At 39.2% G+C, this 25,305-nt stretch overlaps 1 protein-coding gene across 2 annotated transcripts in view; it reads right to left on the bottom strand.

Annotated features, from left to right (window-relative positions):
* doc2b (double C2-like domains, beta) overlaps window positions 1-25,305 on the bottom strand; it is a 228,954-nt gene that overhangs the window by 187,324 nt on the left and 16,325 nt on the right. For both annotated transcript variants that reach the window (XM_072674602.1, XM_072674610.1), the window contains exons 5-6: window positions 24,729-24,815; window positions 5,554-5,713 (exon numbers count right to left, since the gene is read on the bottom strand). In XM_072674602.1, coding sequence (XP_072530703.1) covers window positions 5,554-5,713; window positions 24,729-24,815 — 247 coding nt within the window. The remainder of the gene's footprint in view (window positions 1-5,553; window positions 5,714-24,728; window positions 24,816-25,305) is intronic.

Genomic DNA, 25,305 nt, shown 5'->3' with positions numbered 1-25,305 from the left:
GGTAAGTTTAGCTGCTTATGTAGTTCTGGGTCACAAATGCCACTCCAATTCCTGCCCGAGCTACTGTATGTACCTCCTTTACTTCACTGCTCCACAGCCCAACCCAGAAGGACCTAACATCGGGCATGTTGACCATATACTCATATGTGGCTGCTTGATGGGGTGGGATAGGTGATTTAATGCACAGGCCCCAAGAAAACCTGCCTGACCACACCAAAGAATATCTTAAAAAAAGATAATTGGTGTCTATTGTATGCATTTGGTCTGAAGTTAGAGCAACATGGTTGGTATGAGAGTGAAGCTCAAAAAGATACACAGTTAAGAAAGGAGAAGAAAGAGAGGATGGTAAGCCACTTTTCTTACTATTTTAGTCTGGAAATGCGGATCACTTGATCTGTGCATTATACTCTATATCAAACGATAGAGCTTAACTTGTACCTGGTGATGTTTTACTTAATAGAGCACACTGTTCTGCCCCACAGCATCATGCAGCAGATTGGACTGAGTGCAGCTATAGCTGGAAGTTATGCTTCTGGCTCAAGAGCACCCCAATGCTTTTCTTGGGATATTATACAAGCAGTGTATGTGCAATTAAACACCTGTGGCAGCACTGGCTGCATCTCAGAATAGCTGGGTTCACTAATTAGAAGGGTTAAGGGTCTAGACACATTTGGTAGTATACCTGCGCACAGATAAAAAGGGAGTACTGTGTAGTATAATTATTTCTATGTGGATCCATTAGTATTCCACACTGCTCCAGAACATTCTGGGTGACCTTCTACTGTAAGAGTGCCTCAGCTTTTTCATGTCAAGCAAGCACCTTGGCTGGTTTCGACAAGCTCATACGGCCAAAGCACTGATCTTGGATCAGATTTCCAACAAGCGATTAGATAGCACATGGTTAGAAGCGTTCCTGGAACCAGAAACAGCACTCAGACTATGAGGAGCTTTGTGAAAACAGGTCTAACAGAGCCTGCATATGTTATTAGTGTAGGCAGTACACCCACTACATTCTCCCACTACAGAACTGAGAGGATTCCAAATCTTACCCAGCTGGCCATCACTGAAGGTACACTGATTTTAGGCCAACAGGTGACCTGGCTTTCCTGTTTTTGACACAATACCTTCAATGTAATAATTGCATATGCATCTGATCTAGAACCACACATGAAAAAATCTGATATGTGCATCCACACAGCTGTGAAAACATCAGATAGAGGTCAAATTAGGGCCACTTCAAGCTGGTAATGTGAATGTAGCATACATTACGTTCTGATTTCACATGCTGAATTATTTTCTACCACTATAAATGCGATGAGTTTCCCACTCTGTCTCCACCAATACCATTTTTCCACAACTGACCCTTTCTTCTTTAACGTAAAATCTGTGCAGAGTTGCCTGGAATCCAGTCTTATGTGTAAGTGAATGTGAGGCTGTAACTACACAAATTCTAAGCTTTAAAAGAGAAAAAATACAAACACTAGCTAACCAACTACAAACTCTGGAATCACTGTTTTTTAGTAATATAAACTCAGTAAGAAAAATGTAAGAAAATGATTCTAATATGTTAGTCCTGTGTGCCTCCACAAACAAGTTTTAAATTAAAAAAATGATGATATAAGACGAGGTGTATAATCTGAGGTGTATAAGATGATGAACATGGTTGTGGATGACTGAGAAAGCAGGAATGACAAGTAATACCCTGAGTGCTTCATATTGTGCTATGCAATAGCATAGCACAATATAGCACTATTGTGCTATGCTATAATAAGAAATAATACAGAGATATTTTGAAAAACGGACAGTAATCAACATTACAGTACATGATTCATCATTCAATACATTTTTATTCTGTCCAAAATACTTAAAATGTTGAAAAAAGACGGATTATTTAGGGCCACTTTGTCAGTCAGGGATTGTCAGCCTAGTCGTGGAACCATGGAACTTCCCCTTTCAAAATGCTGTGCATTTCAGGGCAGGCTTAATCCTTGTCCATAGTAATGTATACATGTCCCAATTCGATGCAGAGAATCGGGATTGGGGTCATTCCATTTGAATGGATCAAGTATCTGCAATTTTAATCCTTGTCCAGTTCTGAGTCGTTGTTTTTTAACCCCTGTGTTAAGAGTGCGATCTGGTGGCCTCAATGCACCATTAACTAATATTACTGCCCAGCCAGCAGCAGTAAGGACATTCTCAGAAGGTAAATAAAAGAGTTGCGAGTCTGCAGTATGAAGCTATTTTACAGTGGAACATGAAAACAGACCATAATATCTGGAACGAAATAACTATTGCTGAAATGCTGTGTTTTACCACCGGGAAAACCACAGGCCTTTCTTTGATTTCAGACCAGCACTGAGGAGCACATTCAGAACTGGGAGGAGGCTAATGCTAATACACAAACACTACAAAAACTTAAATAATAGCACGTTCACCCACTATAAAACAGTTAGCATTATTTCACATCAGTAGTTAACAAAGAACAACAGAAATCAGTCCAGAGTGTGTACCATTACACACACACACACACACACACACACACACACACACACACACATGAAGTGATTTGACACTGGGAACTGGGAGCTGAATGGTTGAGTCAGACTGGGTTAAAAGATATTAAACACATTATAAATCAGTCATTTCAAGAAAAGACTCTACTAAACTAAATAAATAAGTCTAGAATGTCTCGTTGTAGAAACTGCTGCTAATATTCAAGTCATTTTACTTTTCTAAACTGTGTGGCTCTATTGTTTAAACAAAGCGAAAGATTGGATCAGTTTCAGGTGGTATTCAGCATTAAGACACTCGGATCAGATTGGGGAACAAATAATCTGATCGGGACATTCCTATGATATATTAATGTTATTACTGTATAAAAAACTAAATTCATTGGATGTGAGATCTAGCTTAGTTCTAGCCTAACATTGTGATTAAGAAACCAAACAGAAGGAGTACATCAAGCTGTAAACTCGCAAGCAACCCTAAAAACATTATGCAGTAAATTCTGGTTGTCTTTTAAAAAAGGACATTTGCGAAATGGGCCGCAGCCTGCATGTTCAATCCTCATACAAATACACACCTCTTTCATTTCTGTCTCACAATAACTGATAGATGAGATGGTGGAGGAGTTATCCATCCAAGTTAATGGTATAAAATTAAAGTTGAACATAATTGCCATAGGACACATGGTACGAGACAACAGACTAAATTGACAAACACACAGAGGAAGTGACTGCTGTGCCTGTGTGCAAGCAACGTAACACAATACAGAACAACATATGTGTGTGGGCTTCCATGAAGATGAAGCCATGTTCATGGCACCTGCAGTTATTTTGAGCACTGAAACATGGCAGAGCATGAAGCAGGGGGTGGGAGTGGGGTGTTGTATGCCGGAAGAGTAATGAAAAACACAGGAGGTAAGCATATATATCACACATAATTGTTTTATGAACATGTCATTGGTAACGCTAAGCGGATGAAAAATGCACACTGCAGCAAACGTGGACTGTTCACAGTGTTTATGACCGGAAATGAACCTAATCGGTGATGGATTGCTCAGTGGTGAGCTTTTTATTGGGGCCCGCAGGGACGTGTCATGCGGTTCCGCCTGCAGCCAGGAGGGCTGCTGGCAAAAACTGAAAGTGTCTCTGGGGACCTGCTTCTTACTTTGCACTGAAAAGACTTATCAAACACCACAGACTGCTCCGTTTTATCCATGCCACGGCCAATTTATCTTGACATTGACTTCTCTTTTTGGGCATTTCTGCTAGGATAGGCAAATTTCACACTAAGCACAGAGTTGGTTGGTGGAGTGGTTGCTGCTGTGTGACGCTGCGCTTCTAAATACATTAGAGGCACTGGAAGCACAGGCTGGGGAGTGCCTGAGGGGTTGCCTAAAAGGCTTAGGAAGGTTTTCATCTGTCATTTCTACATTTAGAGACAGTGCAGAATGTATTGGGGGGGGGGGGGGGGGCAAAACTGTTCTTACAAAACTGTACTGTTTGTAAAAGTTGTGAGGGCATGATGTCCTAGGGTCCCACAGGCTGTATAATGGTCCATGAATGTCTCCTGTAGATTAATTTTTAAGTCTTTTTATCTCATGTCCTACTTTCATCTAAAACATACATACATAAACATAAAATATCCTGTACTTCTGTACATGATAAATGTTTCAAACAAGGTCTGCAGAAATTGACAAACCAAACAGTTTCATTATTTAAAAAATATATATACAGGGGACATTGATAAAGTTGATAAAGTTCCCATCAAATTTTGTGCATACACTCTTAAAAATAAAAGATATAGAAAATATAGAAAAACCCCTTTTGGTTCCATGTCTGACCGTGAAACTGACTGACTCACCCATCCAAATAATTGAATTCAGGTGTTTAATCAATTCCACGTCCAGACTGCTTTTACAAATATTTGTAAAAAAAAAAAGGTCACTCTCAGGAGTTCAGTGAATTCCAGCGTGGTAGCGTGATAGGATGCCACCTGTGCAACAAGTCCAGTCGTGAAATTTTCTTGCTACTAAATATTCCACAGCCAGCTGTCACTTGTATTATAACAAAGTGGAAGCAATTGGGAACAACAGAAACTCAGACACGTAAAATGACAGAGCGGGGTCAACGGATGCTGAGGAACATTGTGCATAGAGGTCACCAACTTTCTGCAAAGTCAGTCGCTACAGAACTCCAAACTTCATGTGGCCTTCAGATTAGCTCGAGAACAGTGCGTAGAGAGTTTAATGGAATGGGTTTCCATGGCCGAGCAGCTGCATCCAAGGCTTACATCACCAAGCGCAATGCAAAGCGTCGGCTGCAGTGGTGTACAGCATGCCGCCACTGGACTCTAGAGCAGTGGAGATGTGTTCTCTAGAGTGCTGAATTCTGCTTCTCCGTCTGGCAATCTGATGGATGAGTCTGGCCATTGCCAGGAGAACGGTACTTGTCTGGCTGCATTGTGTTTGGGGGGGTTATGGGGTGAGGAGTTGGGTTCGGCCCCTTAGTTCCAGTGAAAGGAACTCTTAATGCTTTAGCAAACCAAGAGATTCTACCAACTTTGTGGGAACAGTTTGGGGACGGCCCATTCCTGTCCAACATTGATTGGGCACTAGTGCACAAAGCAAGGCCCATAAAGACATGGATGAGTCCTGACCTAAACCCGATAGAAAACCTTTGAGATGAATTAGAGGGAAGACTGCGAGCCAGGCCATCTCATCCAACATCAGTGTCTGACCTCACAAATGCCCTTCTGGAAGAATGCTCAAATATTCCCATAACACACTCCTAAACCTTGTGGAAAAACTTCCCAGAAGAGCTGAAGCTGTTATATCTACAATGGGGGGCCCACATCATATTAAACCCAATGGATTAAGAATGGGATGTCACTTAAGTTCATATACGTGCAAAGGATGGCAAGCGAATACTTTCGGCAATATAATGTATAATATATATATATTCCCTAAATAATAGAAGCTCTGCCTGAGTGTGGGCAGAGTAAAATACAAGTATTAGAATAGAAAATCCCAGATCAGATTGCCAAACTGACCTTTACTGTGGGCCCATGTATAAGTAACTGGCACACTCCTGGCCACTGGCTGCTCTTCTCTCTCTAGAACTGGCCTCCTGATGTGTGAGAGTGGATCACTCACTGGACGAACATGCTTTGGCAAGGCCTTGTAGAACCAAGCTCCGGAACGCTTCCACACCTGGGACAAAATAAAGAAAGAGAGAGAGAGAGAGAGAGAGAGAGAGAGAAAGGAAAAGAAAAGGAAAAGACAAAAGAACACTTATGTCTATGAGAGCAACCAGCAGAGCAGCTGTTTAGAGAGTTTGATACAATGGACCTTGTCAGAATCAGAATCAGAATCAGAATCAGATTCTCTTTATTTCGCCAAGTATGTTACACATACAAGGAATTTTACTTGGCGAGAGCAACACAAGTACGACCTGTAACAAACAAACAGACTGTTAAGAAGTATTACACAGAGAGAAAAATATTCTAAACCATAAATAGAATAAGAATAATACGTTTAAAAAGAGCTGAAAAAACTATTATGTACATATATAATTATATAAACATTTACAGAAAATTTACATCTGTACAGCTTTGCAAATTAAGCAAATTATAGAATACCGTGACTGAAGCTCAAGGACTCCTGACTAATCCTATAGAGATAATAAGCAGTGTGATAGGGTTTGTGGTCAATCAGATATAGCTTCCATTTTACTTCTACACCATCTTGCTTCGTAAAGAGATGGGGCCAGTTAGACACTCTGTCCAATCCTGCTCTCTGCGTAGAGTACCCTGGTATTATGTTCTGAGCCAGAGGAAATGGCCCAATCCATTTCCACACTTTCCATCTGGCCAGGATTTTGCAGTGGGGAACGAGCCTAGGCATAATGGGCAAATCGTAAACAATGGCAAACCCTTCTGAATCATCTTTATTTTAACAGGCCATGTTAGGGCCAAGCAATGGCAGACCATGAGGGTGCTACTGCCAGGGATTCTAATCAGGTGCTTCTTGGCTATACAGAACCAAAACCTACAGCTAAAAGGATACAACATAGTGACCTTCTCAAATTCCTTTGTAGAAAGCATTCCAAACACAATATCGGGCTAGCCAGCCTGTCTGATGACAATGTGTTAAGGGACATTCTAACGGCTCACGCACCTGGCAGACACCTATAAGGTGACATACAGCTAGGCACTAAAATGTCAGGGTTGATAGCAGCTGCTGCCTGGTTGGCACTAACTGTTTCCCAGCTGCTGCCAACCAGCCACAATCTCCATCACCCAAACCTCCAACCTCCTGTGCCCAAGCCATGCTAATGCAAATCTGTCCTGCAACGACAGCCAATCCTGGGATGGCTCTCTCAGGAAGCTCTGTATTGGTTGAACACTGGAAAAAGCTCCACAGAAAAACAGATTTTCTTTTGCCACCCAGAAACAATTAAGATTAAAGAAAAGATAATCAAATTACTGGATCCTGAAAAATTGGAAATCTGTCAGAATCTGAATCTGTCGATATATTGGTGTGTTATAATTCTATGACGCAAATAACAAGAGCTTGTCAAGTAGAGATAATTGGATTTTTTTATATTTAAAGTATATTAGAATTTTTGAAAATATAAAAACTGCAATACTACATTTTTGATTAGCTTCTCTCTAATATTACATTTTCTTATCCTGAAGAACCATGAGATATCTTGTCTTTATACTCCAGAGAGCACAGTCTGATACTTTGGTCAGAGTATCTGATCCGTTTACCCCTAAGTAGATAGCATGGAAAAGCCCTGCCGTTCACATTGGGACCACAAAGCTGTAGAGCACAAGCATTTCTCATTTTATTGATCAAAGGGATGAACACAAATACCCTGGTTTATTCTCCATGACATACATTATGATTTAACAATGCAATATCATTGTTAAATCTCTGTTTATTTTACTGGTCATTTACCTGCTTTTTGTTTGAATATTGCCACTGGAGAGATACAAATCACATGGCACACAGCATGGATTCCACGCAATGGAATGTTTACATCATGCAATTCCTGCAGATTTCTCAGAAGCACTTTAATGCTGCAAATCTGCAGTTACACCACAACCCAAAAGTCTTTTACTTTTCTGGTGTCGAAAATCCCATGAGATCAGCAGCTCTAGAAATGTTCACACCTGCCCGTCTGACATTAACAATCATGCCTCGATTAAAATCACTAAGATTACATTTGGGGGCACTGGATTTGTACACAAATACCCACACTGTCAAGAACACAACAGCTGCATTTCAATGTTGTGTGGGCAGCCTATTTAGTCCTTAAACTGCAAACTTCTGGATAAGCTATAAAAACATGATTGCTTTCACTGTAAAAATCAGCCAAAATCAACCAAAACAACACATGACTATCCTCAAAATTATAAGTGCTGCATCGTCTTCGTAAATGTATAAATTGTATGATGATTTAGCATTATGATTTAGTTGTAGTTGTCCTGAGAAAAAATAAAGGCCAAAAAAAAAGGGGGGGGGGGGGTATGTAATTAAAATGACGTTTTATTTAATTACTTTTTTTATTTAGGTTGAAAGGTTGCCCCAGTAGTGGGATGCATTTTAATAACAAAATAATATCTAATCAAATAACAAATAATGTCTCTGATTACTAATTTAAGTGCAAAGTAAGAGTCATTTTGACATACCATGCAATAGACACCTTACAGTCAAAGTTACATGCAGACATTGTCAAAACTGGATAAATTCCTGTTGCCAGGAACAGGTTGCACAGAGTGTGAAAAAAGTGAACTATGGCTCTGTTTCCGAAACTGCATCACAGGTACCTGTATAACTCACGTCTAGAGAATGTATATGAATCATGAGATAATGTATATGAGGAACCAATGAGGATTCAGTCACACAATGATTCACATATTACATCATCTGGAGCCCCACCATGATGCTTAACTTTTTGCTTAAAGTTTTTTTTTTTGTTTAAAGGCCATTTAATACATTCACAAGCTTATAACTTGGTATGTCTCTTTGCCAGGGAATGGACACATCATTAAAGTCTCTGTTTGGCTTTTGCCAGACAATTAAACAATGCCGGGAAAATGAAATCCTGAAATGAAAATGATGCACTTTTAGAAAGATATCGCATTAAGAAGCTATCAATATATCTGACTGGGTCAAATGTAGGTAACTGCATGATCATTTCATGCAACTCAGTTTAATGTAAGGTTCAGCACACAAAGAACAGCAAGTGCAAGTGGTTTGGCCATATCTGTGCTCAGTGTAACATAACAAGAACTCTATTAGTAGAACCAGAGACACATGAGGATGTTGAGCCGGGATGACGTCCAAGAGAAGTTGACCTAGCACAACCTGTCCTTGGATGTCGTAGCCAAATAAGTCTCCTTCAGTCAGACATTAGATAACAGCCTTCTTGAGCAAAATTAATTATGTCAGAGCGAACACTGTGGTATTAATACACATAGTGAAGGATAACAGTGTGAAACTGCACTGCGCTACATTATCTGCCCTCTGTAACATTCATTTGATAGGCCAAAATCCCACCAGATCTGTAATTGGTCTGAAATTGGCATTTTTTATGCTACACATAAAAGCCGATAGCTACATAAGAGTTATTTGGTAATGTATCATCAGGGAATTGATTATTTGCCTCACTAATCAGTAGCTTCAATATCAAATAATCATTTGTTATAATCCTACTATAAACATTCAAAATAAAGAAAGAAAGAAACCCTTTGGAAAAAAACTGCTTATATACTGTCTATATACACAGTGCTGTGGTAAACTCTGAGATCGCCCCTCATTTATTATTTAATCAAGTAGCACACAAGTCAAAAGTTTCTAAAAGTAACGTAAAACAAAAAAAAAAAATCTCATATTATATTTAGTAAATGAGGCTCTTGTAAAATATTATTCCACAATAATACGGTAATAATACACTAATACGCTTTAGTCAGTTTTGACTAAACATTAAAGCAATACAAGGTGGTCTCTAAATCTTGCACAGAAGGTGCCACATTATGGGCCACCCTGGTCTAAATGATATCATGAGACAGTTTTCATGAGTACTAATAACATTTGTCCTCAAATCGACTCCTTCCACAGGCCAATTTATTAAAACTGACAAACTGATGCTTAAAAAGCAGTCAGTGCCAATATCTGATAACTCTCTAGTCATTATAAATTGAGATGGTGTTGCTTATTTTTCCCTACTGAAGAAAAGACATGAGAGTCATAGAGAAGACTGCAGGCCACAAGGGAAATATGTATAAGTGTGTGCTTCTTCAAGGTCAAGAAAGAGAAGGAAAAGGAAAAAATAATGGAGCAGCTATATCTCTGTCTTCTGCAATATCTACAGACTCATTATCTCCAGAGCTGTGCTACAGGGATTGCATCAGTGTCCCTTAACTATTCATCCCATCCCAATGCATCACACACACATGACCGCAGCGACAAACCACAAACCACAGGTTCGAATTTGCATTTTACATATGAGAACTGCAATCTATTTTACAGCACGCAATGGCAAGCAAACTGCACAAAGTCAATCTTCCATTGTTACAATGTCACCATTTTTAATTGAAATTAACATTTTTAATACACTGTTATATTATAAGGTACAATACCTGTATGTTTCTCTTCAATACCAATATGTAAAGCACACTTCACAGATATATTAGACATATATAGTCTTTATTAGTCTTTAGTAAATTATGGATTTACAATATACAAAATATTTCTTTTCTGATACCCCCCCCCCATAATTACCAAAACAGAAACTGTGAACCAAGACTCAAAAGGAGAAACCCATAAAAGCATGAGGGCAAAACACTAAGATCCTCGAGGAACTTTTGGAAGTTATTCTTTTTGAAACTGTGGAGGAACTTCATAAGGTGTTTTAAGGAACCTTCAAGAAAAGGGTTTTAAAAGAAAAATGTTCCTTAAAGGTTCTTCAAAGTATCTTAAGAGGTTCCTCCACAGTTTCAAACTAAATAACCTACAGTGCATTATGCCAAAACACTGTGAAAACCCTAAAAACATGAGGCCACTGAGAGGAGTCAATGCAAAGAATCAAAAAGAGAAAAACTCTAGAAGCATAAGGGTGAAACACTGAGAGGAACCAGTTTCAAGAGCTAAAGAAAACAATGACTGACAGAATATATGGTTTCCTGAATTTACACCCTTACTCACTGCATCCTAAACACACTCTTTTGGAGTCAACCATTTAATCATCACAGATACACTTAGAACCCTCACACATGGCAGTGCACTAAACAGACATCCTCTTCCCTTTAGCTCTCCGATAGGTTTGGGATGCGCCCAATAATGGCGCAGAATTTCCTGCTTTGGCGCTTTAATTAGCGGCATGATAATATCACTAATTTGCGCTGGGGGGGAGGCAGTGTTTCGTGAAATTAGTTTCTGAGGATTGCGGGGGTGCAACCACTGGTGACCGGGACCTCCACTCCAGACTTGTGCTCTGGGACCAGTGAGCCAGAACTCTATTAGTGCCACCCAGTGCTGGTGAGTGGCAGCTGGACAAAGACGGAGAGTGGGGAAAGGGGCAAAATGTCCAGGTATGGGCTTACAGATAATCCAGCCCTGTTGATGGGGAAAAGGGAGATCAGCTGGCCTGGAACCTGCCTAGAGGCTTTTTAGAAGTTGTGTTAGGTGAGTGTCAGTCAAAGCTGAGTGAAGTGGGTAATAAGCATATGATTAAAAGTAAGTGGTACAAATGAAGTCTGTACTGTAAAGTATGGATGCTAATAGAGATGTTTGTCATACATTTAAAAAATAATAAAACTACACAAATAGATAGAATAAATGATGTATGAGTTTGTAGTTTGTTATTAAGAACGGTTTCGCGTGCGCTATATATAAAGACTTAAAGCCTGTCTTCTCAGACATGATTCAATGGATAATGACAACACAGCTAAACGCGCATATCTAGCAGTGACCTATGGATACCATGGCAATATCAGGACATGTTGTCATTGTGATTTGGTTGAAGAGATCTTTATCACTAAGTTGTCTTCAAAAACACTGACTTGTGAGACAGTGTGGGCATCAAGTCAGTTACCTCCACTTTAGCATTCCTCCTTATTTGACACACCTTTTTCAACTCTGTAGGCAATTAGCAAGGCCTAGCTTGAACGCAGGTGGAACACATAGTGCTGTGGCCTGTAAGAAATCCATTTGCGCAGACATGGTTTGGTACATTTTTGAGTTTTTAAACTGTGGCCTGCCAAATTGTGGATTTTGGTTCAGATTTTTTACAGCTGGAATTCAATACAGTATGGGAAACTGACCAAATGAAGTGTATTCTGAGCTCAGTGTATTCTGAGCATCTGAACATTATATCATGTGTTAATTGCAGGAGGCTGTAATGTGTAAATGAGTTTCATGACCAATAGGCTATTTTTTCTATGCATTATTTTGTATAGAAAAATGCAGGCCAGGTACATTCCAAAACAGGTTACTTAAAATGCCTATACGGTTCCAGCTGCTGAAAAAGGACATATGAAAAATATCTATTAATTGGATAATTGGGGCATTGTAAGCTGTCAGTACAGACATATTTCCACTACATTTCACTGTCATTTTACATGTTTAAGTAGAAAATGAAATCAGGAAAATGTTAAGCATGCACTTAAACTACAGTGAAAAGCATGGCTTTCTTTTTCAACACAAATGAGCCAAAATATTATGACCTTTTTATATTAGGTGCCCTGTGATATCTGGCATGAAGATGTTACAGGTGATCCTTTCAGTCTTGAAGATTCCCAACAGCAATGCACAGCCACAGTTTGATTCAGGCCACTTATTAAAAAACCCACTCTCCCTAACCGCACTGACCTGTAGACACAATCAGACAGACACAATGAAGCTCATCTGCACTACCAATTAAAATCTATATTTCAGGGTGGGTGGGCGAGCGACTGAGTAGGCGTGACAACAAAACAGCTAAAATTAAATATTTCGAGACTGTAAAAGCTGCATGTTCAGTACGAGGAGCTGCATCTTGCTATTCCAATAAATGTTTGTCTTGCTATGCACAAACTAATGGTTCATCACTGTCAAATACCTCAAGTATCTCCTGTTTTTGGCCTTTTTTTTTACTTTTTGACATAATCTGAATCTCAGTTCTTCTTTACATTCCAAATGTTCAAATGTCATGATGAACGGACCAATAGAAATGTTTAAAAATGTCTTAGAATAAAATCTTTTCCACACTGTGTAAAACTGAAACATAACATCTGCTATCCTTGCTGAGAAAAGTTAGCTAGCACAGTTAGCTATTTCAGTGGACCTTACAAGTTTAAGACAATCACTGAACCTGGTTATATGTCAGTCAGTCAGCCATTAAAACTAGCACTTTCTACACAAAATGTACACATTGGCCTTCAGATCATATGGCCCATTACCTAAAAGAATTCTGACACCCCTGATCTACAATGTAAATATATATTTCCTTCAAACGTACAGTTATTCACATCATATGTGTATCATGTGTTCCATGTGCATTTAACATTTGTTCTATGGTCTGCTTCGGTCACTTGTGGAGCTCAGGGAGCAATGACGTACACACAGTACTTTGTGTGATCTTTCTCTCTCTTTTACTAATGAGCACTTGGCTGAGTGCAACACCCATTAATATTTCCTTCCGTGCAGCATGTCAGACAGAATTTAGCAAATGAACAGAATACATTCAAAAGGCCTAACGAGGTCTCTGACCTACACTGCCCCCTGCGTTTCAATTCAGATACAATATCACATTGCCTATCAGCAAAGAAGTCTACATTTGCATTCAGAACTTTGCACTTAAGAGCAGAAACAAAGAGTAAAATATCAGCTTTCAAAAGGTGTCATGTTGAATGTGTATTATTTGGTTTGACTGCATAATAATAATAACAATAATAATAATAATAATCTCTGAGCACAGCAGTTTGAACTGCCTGAAATAACAACAGTACTGACACCAAAGGAAAATAAATGTAGACAACAAACCACATATTTGCAGACGATGATAGAGCAATACACACTGCACTGCAAAAGTACAATCAACTGCGTCACAGAGGTTCAGTAATAGCAGTCACATATTGCTAAGCACATTATGAATCTGAGTCATTATAGAGCTAATAGTGCATGCTACTCCATTAGAACACAACAAAATGAAGAGTATAATTTCAGTTCCTGTGAAACTGGGACATTACGTATGAACGTTGCCGTAATGGCCTTGGTGTGTCTGATGTGGCTGCGCGGCTGGTACAATTTAAAAGAGAGACGATTATTAGAACTTCTCCTCTGTGTGGTGTAGGCTTCATTATAACCACCAATGCCTAAACTGCAGAAACATGCTCAGAAACCTGAAATATCACACTACTGGTCTTGCGATAGAACACAGCTGCATTTTGTACACTTTAAATGCCTATGATTAGGACTGTGGCAATCATATTACTTAGGTTAGATGATGCCTAGTGCGGTGCTGAGCTCATTATTGTCAACACAGCAATTTATTTACTTATAAAATAGATAACTATGGCTCTAAGATCTGATTGAATGACTCACATGTAGGGGTGGGCTGTGTAATGGTAATAACACATGACAGTATTTTAAAATTACAATGTGTCTGATGTGTCCGATTTCTGTTCTGCATTTGTCTAGTACATGGGCAAAATAGCTCATTCATTCATGCGCATTTAAGAAGCTCAGCTATTGGTGATGTCATGTTCTAAAAACAGGTAGGAGAAAAACAGGCCCATCATAGTTAGCGAGTTTAGCAACATGCTAAGTTTGATTAAAAGGAAGAGCAAGCAGGCCTGGATGAACCAGTCTTCAAGATGTGCTTCAAAACAGTCAATTGACATTCAGTTGACTCCGATATGAGGCATTATCTTCTATATGTGTGTGATTTGAGCCTCAGTTAGCTGAAACACAGTCTGTGCTCTGTCACATTTTGTCTTTCAGTCATTCTAGTCCATACCAATCGCTTTTTCTAATCGTCAAGTGCAGCTGCACTGAGCTGTCTAATACTCAAAAATCTGTAGTCAAGCCAGCTTAGTGAGTAGACTACAGATCCAACGCCACAGAGAAAACAACAAATTTAATTTCACCCTCCTGTCTGTCCAACAGCAGTCACTCAATCTGAGTCATTATATAGCCCATAAGTGGGGTTTCAGTCAGCCAATGTTGAGAGTTTTCTATGTTAAACAGAACGTTATCATGCTACTAACTGAGCTGAGGCTAACCAGCTTCTCTCTCCTGATCTGCAGCAGTTTAACATTTGTAACTGTCAGACTGATTATTGAATGATTGATGTAAACATGTGCACAGTGTTTATCTAATCTGTGACCCCATTTGATTGTTTTTGGTTTGTAAATAACACAGGATGAGTCACGTAAATGCAGGACCATCTTACAATACTCCCCGGCCCCAGTAACACCATACACCGTGGTAATAGTTGGAGACAGTGTGACAATATGGTATAAAAAAGTGGATACCGCCCAACTCTAAATATGACTGACACAATATTTACTAAAGTATCAGTGTTATTAATGGTACCGTTCCATTTTTTAGTACTATAGTATTTTTTAGTACTATAACTGAACAGTATTAAAGTTCCCTTGTCCTGGTGCAGTGGTGAGAACGGTGGCACTGGCTACCCCAGATATCACAGTGGGTGACACCCGAAACTCTTTAAACTCTTTTATGTAGCTTATAGATCAGAATACTTTCACTTACTAAAACAGTCCCGCACACTCTGACACACTTCACATTTCCGCTTGGTTATAACATTTTCTCCATGTTATCCGTGTAAGGGCAGGTCACTCCATGGCCTCCTTCATGTTAATTAATTTCCAGGAATCCCAATAAGAATGCAGGTAAGTACATGACCAAGATACTGTGTATTTTATTCTCCCAAAACAAATGTGAAGTAACACTATTCTGATGATTAACCGGCCTGGTAAAATACAATCTTTACTACATCATGATATTTAACCTTTATTTACCTAGCTGTAGCCTAAAAATGTTAGCAAACAGGAGCATTGTTAGCTAGTAAATGTAAGCATCTGTTAATCTAGAAGATTTTGCAAATGGTTATCAGAAGTGATGACTTCCAGTATGCATTTATGATTTTTATAGCTGTGTATGCTGTGTGAAAGACGATCAAGTAAAAACTAGCATATATTTGTAAAAGAGATGAAGGATTCTCCACTTTAAATGGTGAAGCAGTTCCACTGCTTCAATTATTCTTACTATATGAGTGGCACAATGTAACCTTTGCATCACGTAAGCTGGAATAATGTGCTATATGGTGTGCTTAAAAATAAATCCTCAACATTAATAAGATAATGATAATGCCCCTTTGTGTCTTTACTACGTAAACTATTGCATAAACAATGTTACTGTTAATTTATCCATACATACAATATCCATTACACATTTTTCCTTTATTTATTTTTTGCAGAGGACATTATGGACGTTGGACTCAAATTGCCTTGTTTATTTAACACTACAATCACCACAAGTACATTCTGAATGTAACAAAACCAAACTGTTTTTTTTCAGTGGCTCAGTAGACAAACCCCTCCAGGCTTCACCCACCCCCAACAGAGACTCCAATGCGCTCTCAGCAGAGATTTGGCCTAGTTCGGATTTCAGGCCCCAGTCCCATCCTTTAGCTTGGGAGCCAGTGAATTTGCATGATTAGATTTGAATGCCTTTGCCACACTTGGCGACATGGTGGCTATTACGGTAGTGTCTCTTGTTGGGTAGAACTCTGTGCCAAGATGCATTAATGGATCCAGATCCCATTGGTTTCAGCCTGAGTTTCATTTTGGCAAAATGTATTATGAAACTAAATCTAGAGCCTGTATAATGGAGCTTAATTGATTTATTCTTCCTGAGCACACTTTTGAGGGGAACAAACCAGGCTCATTTTATGGGATTGCTAAAGCAAGAAGCCACAATATTAGCCAAACAGCTTTTTGGGCTGAAACAGGAGTGGATGTAGATGAGTGATTAGAAAAGAGTGCAAAGAAATCCACACTCAGGAAAGTGATTTAGGCAAGGGTTAAGAGCTGAAGCACAGTTTGATTTTGCAACTCACAAAGTATTCAATAAAATGGTCAACAGCTGCTGAGATATTTGAGATTTATAACTCAGCAAGGTGGAAATTGCTTGCAACACACACACATGAAAAAAGCATTTTTTTATAAAGGGATATAACAAATGGCTTCACTACCACATGTTTGCTGTTTGCACTTCCAGATCCTGTGGAACTGCGATAAGCTTCATGATGGCCTGAAGGCTGCTTGCGACTGTACCTCCCTCACGCTACAATGATGGAGCAAGACATGCAATCCTGCCGGTCCCCGCTATCAACCTCCAGACATGGCATCCAGCTATCAGACCATTTAGCCGCGTTTTATCTCCTGGATTATCTGCGAGCAAATTGTATTGCAATTTAGCGTCCCACGCTTTGAAATTATGGGAACGTACGAATGCATTCCGAGCTCTGAGCACTTACCGGAATGGAAGCCAGTCAAAACGGTCCAATTTAAGTGCCGCTTGCATTTGCGACATGACAGGATGCAACTTTGCGGCGCGTTTAATAGAGATGTACAACTCAAGATACAATTTTTCATTCTTCAAATCAAACCCTGATAAATTCAATTGTGCAAAACAAAAGGCAGAAGAAAAGCCAAAGACAACAGGGAAGGAAAGAATGAAAATGAATAGAGAGTGAATGATTTATGCATGCTGACAGCAGAGTGTTCCAATCCTAAAATGCACCTCATTAGAGCTACTGATGCAATAAAGGACGGGCACGGTGAGGGGGAAAAACACATCCTCACCGCACAAGTGTGTGGGTTTCCAGCTCAAATTTGATTACACGTTGTGCAGACGGCCTCATAATGCGACGTTCGAGTTCTGACGCATAAATACCATCACTGCACGCTCTTGACAGGCACTAGAAGTTATATGAAAGAGAATATTAATCTAAGGGAGAAAATAAGACCCAAGAGAGCATGGGCACAACATTGGAATACAAAACAGATCTGTCTTTCACTGTAAGGCGAGCTTGCATTTCTAGACACGCATAACTAAAGGAAAAACCTGAAAAGAGAAATTCAGAAAGGAAGGCTCAGGAAAAAAAGGCAGGCTCAACCGAAACATGTTCTTAGCACATGCGTTAAGAGATTGAGGCTCTAACTATAGTGCGGCAGAAAAAGCCTCCCACAATTTCAGAAATGATCATCTAAAATGGCCTTACCGGAGCTATTAAGACGTCACCTCTTACATAAAGAGTGATGATTGTGCCAGAAATTTGAAAGGCTCTTTTGAAGTTGCAGGAGTATTTCCATCATGTATCAAAGTGGACCCCTAAGCATCAAGGTAAAATGTTAGAAAGTGGCGAGTCATTAGTCAAGAATAGAACTGCAAGGCAACAAAGTCAAGAACTTCCCCACAAAGTAACAAATGTAAAAGTTGCTAACAGGCCTTTGGGTAGGCTCAGCCACCACCTGCTGTGCCACAAAAACACTCATCCCCCGATAAGATTAATCCCTGCATACTCTTAATAAAGCCGTTACTATGAATATAACTATAACTAAATTATAATGAGTCTTTTACAAACCCATGTTTAGACAGGCCTAATTTTCTTTTTCTCCTGATACGACTTTTAACATGATTCACTGGTTTTCAGTGGAGAACCTCTGTGTAGTATTAGGCTTTTGTTTTGTAGTGCAGGAGTACGACCAATTGTGCTCCCAGTCCCTGGCCGCTGATGCAAAGCGGCATGGTTCAGGATTCAAACATTCAAACACCCAACTTGTTTGTTTTGCTATATGGTGTCAACCTGAGAAGAATGGGTTCTTGTTTTAAGTCTTAAGCCCAGGCCTGAATCTCTGTAAAGCTTCTCTGTAGCAGTTTCAAGTGCTATTGAAATAAACTGATAGGAATGCACCAATATGAGTGTTCTGGGCCAGTGCACATATCCAATATTTTATGTACATGTAAGATCACTTAGAAACATTTATACATTTATAAACATTCTAAAACTGTAGAAATTGGTACTATATGTACCAGGATTTAGACAAGACAACCATAATTACCATTTGTGTTGGACACAGATGGAATTTGGCCTCTACCTTTAACCCATTCGTGCAGTGAACAAATACACAAGTGGTCAAACACTCACAGTGGACAGTAAGCACACATGCCTGGAGACCTTGCTTAAGCTGCTGTATTGAACCCAAAACCCTGGCATCAACAACCTGGTGCTCTAACTACTGAGCCACCACTGCCCTACATTGCATAAATATAATATCACAGTACCTTTTACAATATGCAATATGTCACAAGAACTTTTTTTTTATATCTGACATACGATAAGTTGTGAAAATAGAGCCAGTGGTGATACATTTAATAACTACCATTAAACACTGTCAAGAGCATTATTTCATTCATACTTATTAACTGCTCCACTGATAACTGAACCAGAACTAACAAATATTTCACTTGTTCAAGAAATCATCCCTAATATGCTCACATTATGACTAATTTTCAACTATTCATTTTTGTTTTTTTGAAGGCTAAATTCAAAGGCTTTATCTACAGAGCAGGGCGACTGACTGATATGTAATACAGCCCATAACAGATATGAGTGAAAAGTAATGCGAGTATACTACCTTTTGTTTGACTACTGGAGATTACCAGAAAACAACAAAACATCCTTTCAATTTCATGTGTTTGACTGTCATTCGTTTCAAGATGGGAAGAAAAACACCTTAAAGAAAAGACAGTTTGGAAGCCCTCCCAAAATAGCTTAAATGCGACTCTGCCCATCTCTGTTTACCGTGGGAGTGTGCTTAACCTCTGAATGTGGCGGCAGCGTTGGCGGACAACTGGATGGATAGAGCAAGGAGGGGAGAGGGGGCTGTGAGCTAGATCAACACTGACCAGCTTCGATAAAGCGCTGTGTCCAGGGAGGAGCGCAGGAGCCCATCTGATAGCGGTTGCTGTGCTGGCAGCCTTGGCCTGCGGACCGAACGGACAGTGTAGAATGGAGAAGCTCCCCAGACTCTGTCTGTGAGCCTCATACTAACCAGATAACAGGGCAAAGAATGTGCCGTCCAGAGTCCCTTCCACTGAGATGCAGCTAAATATTCAGTGTATTTTAAGACCAGCACTCTTAAAAATAAAAGCGCTACCAAGGGTTCTTTAAGATATGCAACAGAAGAATCACTTTTTCCATAAAGAACCATCTTTGTAAAAGGAATGTACGTATAAGTTTAAAAGAACCTTTTCTGACATCTCAGGACCCCATTGTGGAATTTTCTTTACTCTCCCACCATCCAGAGTGCTCCCACCAGTGCTCCTATGTTAATGATAACTGGAGTGGGGTTATGAGAACATCCTGTTCCGTGATGAATGCTAGAGGCTACGCTAACTCTCCCTCTCAGTGAGCACAAGCTACGTACCATTGTTCTGCTGGTTTTCAATTATGTAGCTTGTGTGGCAATTAGCTGCAAGACTCCAGATTTGATTCAGGCAATGTGTAAATTGTCTCAATGGCATGCAAAAGTTTGAGCACTTAATTAGCTTGTTAATGCTGTGGCTTGTTCACAGTCATCATTATGAAAGGCGATGTAAAGCTTTATTAATACTTTCTTATAAATAGTTAGGCGCTCATCTAAGTATAGAGGGTATGCATTGGCCTCACATTCCTGCTGGAACGCCCCTTTAGTCAGCAACAAAACATTCTGTAACACGGCTGCATTTACTAAGAAAAATTTAGACAGTTGGACTCGGCAGCAATCCACCCAGATTACAAAAGAATCAATGGTCCACTGACAGCAATGTGTTGGTCTAACACTCTGAAATGACTATTATGGAAAAGCCATCAGAAGAAAACCTTTCCTCTGCCCTCATCACAAAATTCAGCATCAGAGGTTTTTGAACGAACACTTCAAAAGTCCTGTGGACTGCTTAAAAATGTAATGTTTAGGCCACAATTACAAAAAGTATGTTTGGAGATAAAAAGGTGCAGAATTCAATCATATAAAGAACTTTCATAAACTCTCCTGTTACCAATGTTAAGTCATGTTTTCACTAGTAGATGGAAGAATGGTTTCAATTAAACCCCAGCATAACTGTAACAAAAAGTTAAAGAGGACGACATCTACACCAGGACAATGGCAGTTTTCTAACAAAATGTATCATATTAATTATTTATAGAGCAGAGCCAACCACCTTTCACAGTTCTGACATCAACATTGTCACAGAATATCCCTGAATAATGGCCTGTTTTCTTGAGAATCTGACAGAATTACTGAGCCTCAATTGAAGTCAAGTTCATTAGAAGTACTACTGGTGTTTTGTGGCTTACCTCCCTCATCTCCTTGTGTCATGGTAATGCTTGACCAAAATGCATGTTTGCAGAGAATATGATGTTGGGGCTATTTGTAGGCTGAATATACTCATTCAGAGGCTCATTCAAACAGTTCATTTCTTTTCTCAGATATTGTCTACAGAAATAGTATTCTGTAATTTTTGAGTGACAACACATGTTTAGACTAACGTATAACCAGTTTCCCAAAAAGCTTTGAAGATTACCTTAAATGGTAAATAATTTTTAAAGTAATTTTCACTCTGCCAGCTCTATTAATTGAGATGAAGCTAAAATGTGGATTGAAATGCTGTCTGTTCTCTGTGCAGCACTGTTGGGAAGCGGCATTCAGATTTGCTTCTCGAGCTGCAACGCTGCAGTTTTTAAAATGATGAACGTTGTGGCTGGACCTTAAGCAATGGAAGAAGGTTGCCTGGTCCAATCCGAGCAAACACTTGGTAAAATGACCCTCATGTATAGGATTTCAATGCTGATTTTACAATGACTGTTTACTAGGATCCTGGAGTCCTGGCTTATATCACATGGATGGCTGGGTAGGTGTGTGCTATTTATTTACAGGAAGTGCTGGGAAAAGTCAAATCTGCAACGGAAAGGATCTGCTTTAACGTCTAATTCGGGGCTCATTTAGAGGTACAAATAGCATATTAGGCATAATGTTTTTTTTATCATGTCACAGGACAGTTCTGATGAGAAACTGTTGTTTACAGGAAGTAAAATGGTCACACTGGGGACGCATATTAATGACAAGGGTAGACAGAATCTGATCAATATATATTTAGATATATTTAGATTTACAAAATGCATGTTAATGCCAGGTGTAAACCGGCCCCAAAAGTCACCTGAACCCAGAGACAATTACTGTCAGTGTGGTTATTGTGGAAACTCAAATTCTATCAAACCTCAAACACATATTTCATTATACAGATTTTCTTAAACAGATCATTCCCCAACCTTTTCAAAGCATGACAGTCATAAACATGCTGTCTGCTTTATTCCAGCCTCAAAATCCAGCCTTCAGAGATTATTCTAACGCTGATTATTCAGCGCTCTATGTGAGTTGCTAGAGCAGAACTTTAAAGCACTTGAATGATTTTCCAATAAGTAGTGTCTCGAAACATGCTGATGCACTAACACTGGACATAATGACAAGTCGGAGGTCTGCGCCCGCTGTGGCAAGAAATCCGGCAGGGAGCCTCAACATGGGAAGGAAAAACCAAGATAGCAGAGGATGTCTCAATTACAGCCTCAGAAGTCAACCAGAGCGGGGGAGTTTGACAAAATGCGACTTCCCTGCTCAAAGAGTGGTGGTTCCTAAATCCAGCCAGGAAGCGTCATTTTGAACAGGAGGCTTTCATAATCTGTTCAGCCCATGATAAGATGTTCTGTCAGTAAGTTGTCTTCGCCACATCTCCTTATGCAAAAGTCTCAAAAGTCTTTCTGGACTCGCACTTTGTGCACAGTGCTCCACTATGCAGCACAGAGTTGATGTGTGTAAATGCAATTTAAAGCTTTAAAGACTTTTTCTTTATAAGACAGTTACTTGACTGTTTCTTGGTGAGAGATGCATGTGACTTATTCACTGTAAAATGTAACGCTGTTTGAACTCCTTGTGGATTTCAAAATTGATCAAACAAACCTGAAATGGGGATTCTGTCCGAAACAAACTCGAAATGGAAATACTGCCTAAATTCAGGGCTCAACTCATCTGATAAGCTCAAATAAGTGCTGCAATAAGGCAGTGAGCAACTGCAAGACTTTCAGGGAGAAATATTTAATTAATTTTAAAAACATTCGAGCAGGATTTATGCTGCTTTATACTAATGTAAACACGTTTGCTACAATAAAATGTGAATAATGCAACCAAACAGAAGCTCAAATGTGAACACACTCCATCAGTGAGGTTTATTGTAATACATGAAGGGTCTAGTTTCTAAAATAGAAATGTTTAATAATTTCTGCATCAAAATAAATATGATTAGTGAAAAGAGGCTGTGTCGATTGTTGCAATCATCATAATAAAACAGGAATTAATTTTATTTACAAGACATCTGCAGTATGGCTCTAATCAATCTTTAGAGTTAAAAACTTCCCAAACATAAGCTGTGATTTTATATGGGAGGTATATGGACTTAGTAATAACATTGTGTTAAACTAACCCTGATGTGTGGAGGCTGTACATGGCTAGCTTGCAGTTCTATAAATGTTTTAAAATGGTGCTATATGACGATGTAAAAAGAGAAAGACAGAGAGAGAGAGAGAGAGAGAGAGAGAGAGAGAGAGAGAGAGAGGTTAAAATAATACAGGAACGGGTTCTGTAACATATACACACAATTCATTAATTAAAAAAAACTTTTACTCTTGTGCAATTAAAAAGGGTTTTCAGGGTGAACATCAAAATTAGACAGAAGTAAAGATTTAGAGGGAAGATGGGTACTCGGTTAACTGTCTGAGGTGCCAGTTTTTGAAAACTGAATGTTTCTGCCTCTTCTGCCAGTAATAACATCTAAAAGAAAGTCTACAGAACCCTGTTCAATCTGACTAAAATCTTTGTTTTTTCTTTCATTTGAAGTGAAAGAACAATATCTCATAGGCGACCGACAGCTACCCCAATAAGCACTTATGTTTACACTGCTGCTTCCGTCTTGCTTTCTCAGTTTATTTATTTCCATCTGCACCTCATCCCTATCTTGCTGGTGCAGGCAGAGAATGTACACCATCTGAAGATGCACAATTTGTGTTAGCTGTCTCCTAGCCCTTCATTAGTGGTCAATTTGAGGGGCAATTTCTTGTTTTTTCCTCATCTAACAAACATAGTTGCCAAAAGAAATCAGTGACTGCCCAAAATTGTGTTTTGATGAGTGTATGTAAACTTCCAACCACAACTGTATACAGCTGTATAGAGGTTATAACCTCCTGTCATCTGTGTCCCACTGGTCAGATCAAATTAGTACCCCTACCTGTATTCATATGCATACACAATAGGGTGGGTGGGTATCCTTTTTTTATATACGATCTCAAAATAATACAGAATACAGTGTTACCAAGTCTACTACACAATATTATTAGTTTTATTATCTGGGCTTTGAGTGAGAGAAGTGTCTCGATTTAGTCATCGAATTATTTGTTTCGACAACTCTTCACCAACAACAAAATTCAAGGTCAATTCTGTGTGGCAGTATTGGTGAAAACTGATCACATTTAATCTAGTATATATTACATCACACTTTGAAGTTTTAACAGAAACCATCTGAGCATCCAACTCCAACCAAAAGGACATTTTCCCAGTCAAGTGACAAAGACATGATTGGATTTGGACACAGTTGTTCTTTAGAATTCCCCTCACAACCCGAGCTATGATGATGACCCTGGGCTGACATGCACAGCCTCAAAGACTCATGAATCAACATGAAGAAGTGGTGGTTAACACGCTCTTCTTAAGGCTATGACACAAAGGTGCCTACCAGAAGACAACTGAAAGTTATAGACCCTTTCATTAATGATGAGCACTGAGGTATTGGCATGTGTCTACAACCATGAGGAGACACTAAGCAGTTCCATAGCCTTCTACAGACACCCTATTTTGCCCATCAGTTAACCAAATCTGGCAAGGCACTGAAAGCTTCACAAGATGAAATCTCTGAAGGGTGTGTCGTTAGATGTAGATACAATCATTGTAGATGAATACTGAGAGAAACATTGTTTTCAAGTTTGCCTGTGGTGTCTGGATTTAATTATGAGCACTGGGATTGCATCTGTAGGGAGTGTTAATGAGAAACTGCAGCCTACCTCTCTCTGCTCACTGCAGATCTTGCACAACCACTGAGCTCTCTTCTGACTGCATGCCATCTCGATCCCACACTTTGTGCACACTTTCTGAAAATCAAAGGCAAAAGAATGTCAGTGTCTATCCATGGGTGGGCCAACTGTTAAATATCTGTTTGTTATTCGTGGTGTTCAGACATCAGACCACCATTTAAAACATGTAAAGCTCTAAAACCCACAATGCCATCAACATCTAACAATCAGCATTGGTGCATTACTGTACACAATCATGTGAACTTTGTTGAACCTTTCATACTTTTCAGAAAAAAGCAAAAAACAATAAAGAAACAGATTTATGCACATTTGCAGTTGTAGAATCAACTAAGTACTAAGCATTTTTAACTACTTCTTCAATAGAATTCAGTACTATGCAAAAGTCTTAGTAAACTTAGTAACATTGTGTGTATGTATAGATATTTGTGTTTTTATTATAATTTATTTATTCATTTATGATTATGATTATTATTATTATTATTATTATTATTATTATTATTGGAATACATACAAACAAACATTGTATGTTGTAAGTAGGTGGTTTAAT

Source organism: Salminus brasiliensis, chromosome 1 (assembly GCF_030463535.1).
Source record: "Salminus brasiliensis chromosome 1, fSalBra1.hap2, whole genome shotgun sequence".
Classification (NCBI taxonomy): domain Eukaryota; kingdom Metazoa; phylum Chordata; class Actinopteri; order Characiformes; family Bryconidae; genus Salminus; species Salminus brasiliensis.
This window is presented reverse-complemented; position numbering and strand designations above follow the sequence as displayed.